Below are 10,771 nucleotides of genomic sequence, written 5' to 3' on the forward strand. Positions count from 1 at the left end.
TTAAGATGCCGCGGCACACAGTTTGAGAATCACTGTATTACTGAAATTGTTTTAACGATGGTGTCTGTGGATTGTTCACAGGAGCCCCAAATACTCTCAAGGACCTGGCCTCGTGCGCTACAACGATCACTAAACAAATTGCAATGCGATTTGTTTCATGGGATACATGTGCGAGAGGAAAGTAGCAGAATTGTTACACAAACGTGTGCAAAAATCATGAATGGGAAAAATCATAGAAGTTAGGAAGGCTTTGACATAGATTAGTACCAACAATAATTGTGAAGAAAAAATAACAACCTACAGCCCAATTAGCACACTACCAACTTAGCGATGATTTAAAATGCGATACAGCTCTGAATCAAAGAGGTGAGAATATACTGAGACAATATAAAATAAACTTACAACATTCAAAACTAAAATTCTAAATTAAAATATGTTGCACTGTTAATAAAAAGCTATTTAAGAAAGAAAATAATCTCTCTCTCTCTCTCTCTCTCTCTCTCTCTCTCTCGTGATACAACTGATAACGGCGCAAATTCAAAACGGTTTCCCAACGTTTCGCGCCAAACAAGCTGATTGTCTTACATATGCAAAACAAACATTAAACACTAAATCTACGAAAAATTCTGGACTCCTCAATTTTAGAATCACTAGTGGCCGTCTACACCAAAAGATATAAACAATACGAAGTTGTACAAAAATAATAGACGATCGGGTTCTTGTGTCTATCATATAGAGAACAAATATGTATGTGTGTATTATTATATATAATCGTTGTCGAATTTTTGAAACTGAATAAAAATTATCTAATGTTAGATACTAAATTGCATTATTAGAAAAACGCCAGTTTTGACACGAAGAAATGCATATGAAAAGTCTTTCTCATAAAATTGATAAGAGCCGTATACGACACAAAGGACTTACGAAAGTTAGACTAATACTTATTTTCGCATCCTTAGAGTGTACCCAGTTACTCTGCCACAAACTGGACGCACCATTATAGGACTTTACAAAGTTTTTCTTATTTATTGTGTTTGGGACCGTTCCGTATAGCACAACTTTTGTTCAACTATAGCGCAACAAAATTACCTCCCTTAAATAAATCTTCTCTTGTAAGGTTTTCAACCCACGCGGATTTGACATAGCTGTATTAACAATTTACATGCACTATCAAATTGAAGTGAATCAGAGGTGAATAATTTCTCTTGTTATGGCAGATGAAGTACAAAATTCAACTTGTGACTTCTATGGAGATGCAAAAAAGTATTGGGACAGTATCCCCGCCAACCTAGATGGCATGCTTGGTGGTTTTGCTCAGATCTCCCCTACTGATATCGACGGCTCCAAGGCATTCATCAGGCCATTACTGACTGTAGGTATCATATAAGACATATTATTTCGCTATTAACAAAGTATTGTATTAAAAAAATGAGCAATTTACACTTTAAACAGATTAGAAAATGTAACATCTTCATTTAAAGTTTGACAAGACAAATATCCTTGAAATTGATACATTTCGGTCACCTTGTTAGAAATATTTTCCAAAATGGAAATTTTAAACTTTCAGCTTTCAGCCTTTAACCATCACAAATTTAACCTGGATCATTTCGTTATTATTATATTATGCAGGAAAGACAGTACTATATACTGTTGATAAAAGTTTGAAATGACAACTGCAAATAATCATGAACTTGACGGCATTGATAATTAGGTGGCAGTACATGTATATGTATTTGTAAAGTCCCAAACAGGAAAAGGTGTTATCCTGTGTATTAGTAACTCACTGCTAATTTGCAGATGGGAGAGTTTAATATGAGATTTATTTTAAAAATTCAGACAATTGCTAAAAAGTAGTTTCTATCCATTGTGATCTTGGCAGGGAATTAATCAAAATTTTGTCGTAAAATAAAAATGATGTACTTTTTCATTTTCCTTTTTATCATTTTGAAAGCCAGAAAATTCAGAGTTTATGCTGGATGGGTGACATTCAAAAATAGGCTGGAGACTCATGAGTTCCATCAGTTAAAGAGGCCAGGACTCCTTATTCTGAATCTATTCAGAGTTCTGACAAAAATAGAATAAAGTTGCTGGAGAAAGTATTTTCAGTTTCTTTAAATAAAAAATCTCAGAATCCTTATTCATTTATAGGATATTTAATCTTGTTGTGACTGTATGGTCTTAACCCTTTACCTCATGCAAGTACCCTTGGATGCCTCTACTCCATTTGCATGGAAGCGCCTTTTGTCACCTCTACTAGATTTGCATGGAAGTGCCTTTTGACACCTCTGTAAACATCAGCCGTTTTAAGCCAGTTTTTTGTAGCCCCACCTTCGGGGAATGACAATTAGGTCAGATTACGTGGTCACTGTTTATGCTGTGGTCAATATCTGCTATTTAAATTAACTGGGTCATAATCTCCACTCTCCAAAATGGCGGTCTCGGATTTTATTTAGTACATACGAAGTTTTCACGATTAGAATCACAAATATGAAAGACTCATTAACTTAGGTAAAGGCTCTGATGTAGGCAGCAATTAGTTTATATAAATTATCAAATTCAGATGACTTAGTGATGTAGACACAGACGAAAAACTTGTGAATTTCGAGTATGAGAAATGGCAGCTACAGTTGGTCACGCGGCCTCACTGACATGACGGTGAATGGGTTCTCTCAAGATTTTAAAGCAGATTAAAAATTCTTCCATGAAAAATAATTGCACAGCTATAACAATCAGACTTTACTCTTAAATTTTTCCACACATAATAGAAGTGTACAAAAATGTAAAATGGTTAAAATTGCTGTTAAACATAACATACACTACATTGCTTACAGTTAACAGGCAGGCCTATGCCTATGGAGTCGAATAGGTAACAGGTGTTCTATTTTAGCGTGCTGCACTTTGTTACTATGCTCTATGAGGTAAAGAATTAACTAAGCAGCAGAATGAATTGAAATGAAGAAGTTTGTTAAAATCAATACATTTTATTTATCTTAGTTATAAAGTACAGATGTAAAAGGAACTTGAAGTATTGTGAATTAAATCCCAGATAATCCTAAAATTTATCACAAGTCTAAACTATATTGTTCTGAATGAATTCCAATATTAAATGTGCTGATGTACCAATAGTCTTGAATGGGTTGATGTGCCAACAGTCTTGATGTATCACAGTGATATAATCCTGAATGTCTTTGAATGAATCGACAATAATCCTAAAATTGAGATTTTGTCCAAAATATTTATGAGCACCTAATGATTCTAATAAATACTTTTGAAATGAATGATTCCTCTTTTGGTGATATTGGAACACAACAATAAATAATTCCAGAGACTAAACTTATATTTTGCTGTTTTGTCCACCATTAAATGCATCCCTATCTATTACTCTCATGTCCTTTTTGGGTTCTACTATAGGGTTGAACCCTCATATTTCAGAACTGCTCAGATACTTTGAGCATTAGAGACCAGGCTCAAGCTCATTAATGCCTAGGTGGAACCTTTCATGTGTTTCTTGGTCATTATCTAAATTACTGTAATGCTATCAGATCTTTTTAGCACTTGAATGAAATTCATGCCTTATTGGTCGAGGTAAGTTGCCTACATTCCAATGGCAACTGTGGTTCAGCTTCATTTCTCTGTTAGCCCAGCTTCTGCCAAGAATCTGCTGCCTCAGTAGCCCATGAAACACTTGAAATTCCAAGCCTCACTCATATCTGTCTTACAAACAATCAATATAGACTCTTGGCCTGGTTAGAGCCCTGTGTTTCCATTTGGGTAAGTCAAATGAAAGTAATTGGAAATCTCTTTTTCCCACTCAGATACCTCTTATAGTTTTGACTGTCCATATCTCTAGGCAGATTAGTCAGATTTTAAAAACGAACTCTGCTGTCTCTAGCTGATTGTGATCTTTTCCTTCATGACAATCAATGCCCATAATGCTAGTTCTATTGCTTTATCTTTGACCTTTTTTATTTATCTCTGTGTTTGATGTCATGCCATTGCAAATGCATCAATGCATTGGACGCAGTAGTGTCATCCCTGCAAGATGTCAGCAAGCCATCCTCTTGTCAGTAGTAGGGGATCCTACTGGAAGAATAATGGCACATATATGTTCTTTCTGACAGCTTATCATGGGACATTGAACCTTCCACCAGGCTAGAAAAGTGTGCAAAGCAATAATACTGTAGTATGTAATGTATTACAACTATTAATATGTAGTTATTAGGGAAAAACTAAGTGTAATTATATAATAATTACCTCATATTGTTGGCAATTAACACCTCCTTCAGAAAATTCTTTTAGTATTGGTCCAAATCAAGGAATAGTATATGAAGTGATTAAGGCATTGGATTGTGGTTGTGTTTATTTTTGGTCTAAATCTACATTTACTAACTGGAGGAGGGAATATTCTCCATTAACTGGGGAATAGTGCTGTGAAAACAGAGTAAAGTAAGTTTTACAGTAGGTAGGTATTATACAGTTAATATTTTGCCCACAAAGTGTAGATACAAGTATTCTTCTGTAAATAATTCCTCCAAAAATATGAACAGAGAGACATAATTTGTATCGTTCCATCATAAAGCATTTTATGATTTGCCTTAATTCCATGCAGAAATTTGTTGTACAGGTAAGGAAAGGAATGCTGGGACACAGTTATCATTCAACATGCTCCTGGGATTTATGTGTTTTACATAAACAAGTAGAGTGTTAAAAAATAGTCCATACAAAGAGTTCTCAAGACTGTTCTCTTCTGACAATCGTATGCTCATTATTCCCACTATGAAAACAAAGTCATATGGACAGTGTTCTTTTGCATACCAAGGCCCAGCAATGTGGAATGAATTGCCCACTGAACTTAGACACAAAGACACAGTGATCACATTCAAGAGGGCTCTCAAAACTCACTTATTTCGACTGCAAGAACAAACTTAAAGACCTAATAATGTTTCCTACCTGAAATATTCTCAGCATGTTTTTTATTTTTTAATGTTTTTTCTAATTTTATAGTGTTTGTTTTTGTTGTAATATTATTATATGTTTTTTTATCTTATAGGTGTTGTCTAATGTTGTAAAGAGCTTAGAGCTTCTAAAGATTAGGCATTATACAAAGTTATCATTATTATTATTTACATTTCAGATACAATTCAGTGTTTGAATACAATTATTTCTATAAAAAATAATGTATGTAATATGTTTATTGTCTAACACTGTTCTTGAATATACATTCAGCAGTATACATTTTACTCTTGAACAGGTTGGTGGAGGAAAAACAAAAAATATCCGTGCACTAGATTGTGGTGCAGGGATAGGTAGAATCACAAAGAGGCTGCTGCTGCCAATATTTAAATATGTTGACATGGTGGAGCTCAGCCAACACTTTCTTGATGCAGCTGGACAGTTCATTGGGAGTGATATTTCACGTGTTGAAAGGAGAATCTGTTGTGGACTTCAGGACTTCAATCCAGAGAGGGAAAGATATGATGTTATATGGTGCCAGTGGGTTTTAGGACATCTGAGGGATGATGATTTAGTAGATTTCTTCAGAAGATGTAAGACAGGGCTGACTCCTGAGGGCCTTATTGTTATCAAGGAGAATTTCACTTCAGCAGATTCTAAAGATTTTGATTCAGATGACAGTAGTTACACAAGACCTAAGGAACTTCTCATTGAGCTGATAAATAAATCAGGACTTAGAATACTTCAGCAACAAAAACAAAAGGGCTTTCCTAAAGGACTTTATGATGTTTACATGTTTGCTGTACAATAATTTTTTTTATATTAAAAAACTATATATATTGTTACTATTATTTATCCAGTGCCAAGCCTATTCCCATTTTTACATGGTGTGGTCAAATATTTCCTTAGGATATCTTTGATTAAAATCCCACTCATAATTCCTAGTCTGGTCAACTGGTCTTATCATGGAAGAAGTACTGTACCATAAGAATCTAATTTTCAGAATTCAGGACATGGAAACCACTTGGATGAACGTTTGGTATATTGTGAATTTGGGGTATTATTGTTCATGGTTTTGCAAAATGATTTTGTTTTTGGTCAGTACATAAGTTGATGGATTAGGAACAAAGTATTCATTCCACGGAAAGATCGTTATTTGTGGGTCTTTCAGTCGATGGTTGAGAGCAATAAAAAAAGTTGTGAAAATTTGTATTCCACTGAAAATAGTGGGATTCACATGACATCAGATATGTTTGAGAGACATATTTTATGTGCAGTAGCCAATCTGACAGTGCAAAACTTTGACTCATGCTGTCTGTAGCAATAGTTTCTCATCTGGTGCTTCGAATTTTGATACTAGCTAGGTTTCTGTTAGATTTTGTATTTAGAAGGCGTTAGTACAAAAGAAATTTAAATTATGAGTAAAATATTTGGATCTTTTAATCAAAAGGAGCCAATAGAATGTCTAACATGAGCTCTCCGTGTGCACCAAGAATATGTGGCTATAACAGTTTGAACTTTGCAATAAAGCACTAATACTGCATCAGGCATGCACATTGCACATGCCTAATCTGTCATACCTAACATCTGATGGAGCTTGTATGCATCAGATGGTACAGAGAACAAAAAACATCTCACTGGAGCTCATAGACAGCAGTGGGTACACAGAACATACAGACATGCTAAGCAGTTTTCAAATTATTTTTATATATCCACTGGTGTGTCCTTAATCATAGTAAAAACTGATCTAAATACTTTATGTATTCGGCATTTCCAGAATTATTTCCCTTTGATAAAGTCCCATATATTGTGCTTGTCAGCTGGATCTTTTTGAAAAGTGAATATTGTCGAGTGAGATTTTCCCCTATGTATGACTAAAAGTTATGGGGGGTTCTTTTATTGAAGTTAACAGATGTGGGGCTTGCAAATAATATGTGCGGTTTTGCACATTTGGTTGAATTTTTGTCATTCATTATTACTATTGATCATAGACCAGGAGAGCTTATTAGATGATTTTTCATCAGTTGTCCATCTGTCCATTAACACACTACTCCTCTTAAACTACTTGGATGACTGACATGAAACTTTAGACACACATTCATTCCATGATCTACTTGGTCCCATTTAAAAATCATGCCACTCAGACATCCTAGTATGGCCACCACATCAGCCATCTTGACAATCTTTTATAGATACGACTACTGAATAGCAGCTGATGATATCAGCATGGTGTTGTCACTAAAAGATCTTATGTTCTGTTGGTCCCAAATGAAAATGGTTTTGATCTGATGTCCAATCCTGCCTTTTGGAAAATTTTAAAGCACCACTCCTTCTAAAAGGAAATTTATATTGACACAGAATATTCACAGGATGGCTTTTTATAATGTCTAGTTGGTCCTTAATGAAAATAGTGCTGATCTGATGTCAAATATGGATAAATGGTGGCCATTTTGATCTGATGTCAAATATGGATAAATGGTGGCCATTTTGATCTGATGTCAAATATGGATAAATGGTGGCCATTTTGATCTGATGTCAAATATGGATATGATGGCTGCCATTTTGTTCTGATGTCAAATATGGATACGATGGTGGCCATTTTGATCTGATGTTAAATATGGATACAATGGTGGCCATTTTAATCTGATGTCAAATATGGATATGATGGCTGCCATTTTGTTCTGATGTCAAATATGGATACGATGGTGGCCATTTTGATCTGATGTCAACTATGGATAAATGGTGGCCATTTTGAAAAACTTGTTATGAATTATCACTAAAAGTCCTCTTATCTTGAAAATATTTATCTTCACTTCTCCAAAATGGATGGTTATATCCACTCAAAAATGGATGGTTATATCCACTCCAAAATGGATGGTTATATCCACATGTGGGTTTTCACCAAAAGACTTTTTATGATACCTAGATGGTCTTAAATGGTGCTAATCATTAATCCTATATGGCTGCTGTCACTACTTCCCCTGAATGAATTGTCATTTTGACATAGGGGTTTCACCAAAATACTTCTAATGACATCTACTTGATCCAAAATAAAACTGGAGCCAGTCAGTAATCAAATATTTTGAAAGTTATAACTAAAAAATATCAGTGATGTTTTCAGTACTCTGCAGTTAAAAGGAAGAAACGATCTTGAATATTTTCACCATGTAGACCATTAGTCCCGCAAGGTACTCTTGTTTGTTAATTAAGAATGTATTAAATTAAGTGTACAGCTAGCCTGTGCACCTTGTTGATAATGTTTTAATCTTTTTAAATATACACTTTTATGGACTAGAACATTTAAATGTTTTTTTCCCTTTAGATAATTTTTGTTTTCGTCTTAAGGCTGTTTTCTGTCTCTTGACTGGGCATGCATGTTATCAGACACTTTTTAACTTTTAGGCTATTGTGACATATCAGATTTCAGTTAGTCTTGTACATTTTTCTCTTTGTTGTTTTTGTTGTTGTTTTTTTTCTTCAGAATTTGTTAAAGTGATTTTTAATGTTTGCTTAATACTGCATTGGTTCAACTAAATTCAGTTATGGATGAAGACTAATTGAGCTATACAGCGTTTGTTTTGCTCCAGAAGCAATATTGACAGATACTCTACCTATCGAGTTTTTTTGGTGGCCCCACGAATTTTCAAATGGCTTGCAGTTTTTCTTAATTTTACCTTGTTCTTCTTCAAAGCAAAGTAGGCCATTGGCCAATCAGAAGGACACACTAGTTTTATTAGTTTGAGAGAATCTAATATATTAAACAGCGTAAAGACAAGAACTGATTTGCTGATACCCAAGTTTAACCTGTTATAAAGTGCAAAGGATTGTAGTGCAGGCCCAAATTATGGCACCAATTAGCTTACAATAAGTGCATTGGAAGTGTTAGGTACAAGCCTTCCTTTTGGCTGTTCCCTTTGTATAGAAAACCAGTTACGATTGATGCACTTGGGAATCATTAAACAGTTTTTGAAACTTAACATTTGTAAAATTCTTATGCAGGTATTTGTTTTTGTACTATTAATCAAATGAGCTTAGAACTAATTTTAATTTTAGTTTCTCACTTTCATGTTTTTTTTAAATCTAATGGCTAGTTATGGCAAAAGAGAACCAAACTATACATGTCACAGAAAAGTTTACAATTAGTCGGATGTGGACATGTAATATTAACATGTATAATGTTGTGAAATAAAATACTATTAGCATTACTATCAGTCTTGTTTTCTGTGTTATTACAATCTTTTGTATACCATGGTCAGTGAGGGGCTTGTTTACGTTGCATTGACCTCAGAATATGATTTACATCATGGTTGTACATGGTGGATGTATTCTGTTATGGTCTTATATATCAGTCTGTTTGTCTATCCATTTGTTCATTAGAAATTTGTTCTCTCTGCAAGAACTTGACTGTATATTATTTCACACCCCATTAGCAGGCGAATTTGACATGTAGAATAAAAAAAGCCTGTCAATTTGTAGATCCAAAGGTCAGTGTGAAAGTGACCTGCCAAAGATAAAAGTTTAAGTGATATATTTGGTTCTTTATTATTTAGCCCAAGCGTACTTTAGATGTGTGTTGGCCTGTAGGACTCATAGAAGCCTATTGATTAGGGGGACAGTAGACCAAAGGGCAGGGTCACTGTAAGCAGTTGTAATATTACATGAAGTTACTTTTTTACTTTATGACATCGGGAAGCAGGTGTTGGCTACAATATGGACTATGTTCTTAATACAGAAGTGGGAAAAGAAGAAGACACCCAGGCGGGTCTGATATTGTTCATGAGGCTGAAATTGGTCTTAAATATGCAGGAGTTTATCCAAAATTTTGGGGTTAAGATGATGCTATTACTAAAGGTTTGTCTACATTTTACTGTATTGGATTATAATGATTCCAGTGAAATTTGTTTATTTCTGTTCAAACTCAACTGGTTTTTGAGAACAAGTCTCTTAAAAGTTTTTGTAGCTCAACTAGTCACAGACCAGTAGAGCTTGTATGAGAGCCTTTAATCCTGCATCCATTTAGCATGAATTTGATACAGTCGCAAAAAGTTTAAAATATCACACATATCCCAATGCTTTAATGATCCTAAATAAAACATATTACACCTTAGACTTCTAATGTTAAATTTTGTTATCACTGTTCATCCTGATCATATTTACATGGGGTTTTCATTAGTAGAATTATGTATCCAGTATAGCCACTGACATTCATGTAAATCTTGTTGCTGCTCAGAATGAATGGTTGCATCAAAAAATGGGAGTTTCTCTGAGCGACTTTTTATGACGTCTATTTTGTCGTAAATGAAAAAGTCTTGCATCGCAATATGTTACAGTGAAAATCTTAATAAGTTTGTTATTGCTACTTCCGAATGGAAGTGACATGGGGTTTCCACCAAAGACTTCTTAGACTGGCATTTCAGTGGTCTGAAATAAACATCAGACCTACAGCATGATGGCTATATTTAAGATCTTATTATTAGTAGTTACCTTTTAATGTGGGCTAGGAGTTAGAGCATCTGCCTTGGATGCGGGAGGTTGTGGGTTTGATTCCCGGCCGAGTTATACCAAACTTACAAAAATGGTACTAAAAGCTGCCTCGCTTGGCGCTCAGCATAAAGAGGTTAGTGTTAGGACTGGTCAGCCTGGTGTCAGGATAATGTGACTGGGTGGGACATCATGCTATATGTCTGCGGTATGATGCCCCAGCAATACATCACTATAATCTGCCACACTGCAGCAATCTGACTGAAAAATTGTTAAAGCTACGTTAAAAATCCAAATCACACACACACCTTTTAAATGAATGTCATATTGAGATCAT

The 10,771-nt window shown here is 34.8% G+C and overlaps 1 protein-coding gene across 1 annotated transcript; it reads left to right on the forward strand.

The window, feature by feature from the left end:
* The first annotated feature begins 1,122 nt into the window (after positions 1 to 1,122).
* Positions 1,123 to 9,158, forward strand: LOC149779881 (N-terminal Xaa-Pro-Lys N-methyltransferase 1-B-like). Its single transcript, XM_089936564.1, has 2 exons — positions 1,123 to 1,372; positions 5,252 to 9,158. The coding sequence occupies exons 1-2, from the start codon at positions 1,211 to 1,213 to the stop codon at positions 5,762 to 5,764; spliced, it is 675 nt and encodes a 224-aa protein (XP_089792690.1). The 5' UTR covers positions 1,123 to 1,210; the 3' UTR covers positions 5,765 to 9,158.
* Positions 9,159 to 10,771: the final 1,613 nt, after the last annotated feature.

Source organism: Sinohyriopsis cumingii, chromosome 16 (assembly GCF_028554795.1).
Source record: "Sinohyriopsis cumingii isolate HCF-2022 chromosome 16, ASM2855479v2, whole genome shotgun sequence".
Classification (NCBI taxonomy): domain Eukaryota; kingdom Metazoa; phylum Mollusca; class Bivalvia; order Unionida; family Unionidae; genus Sinohyriopsis; species Sinohyriopsis cumingii.

Excerpts from the sequence above, each read along its gene's own strand:
- LOC149779881 (XM_089936564.1), top strand. The coding sequence starts at position 1,211 with ATGGCAGATGAAGTACAAAATTCAACTTGTGACTTCTATGGAGATGCA. Across the intron at positions 1,373-5,251 it reads TCATCAGGCCATTACTGACT|GTTGGTGGAGGAAAAACAAA; the intron begins GTAGGTATCATA and ends ACTCTTGAACAG.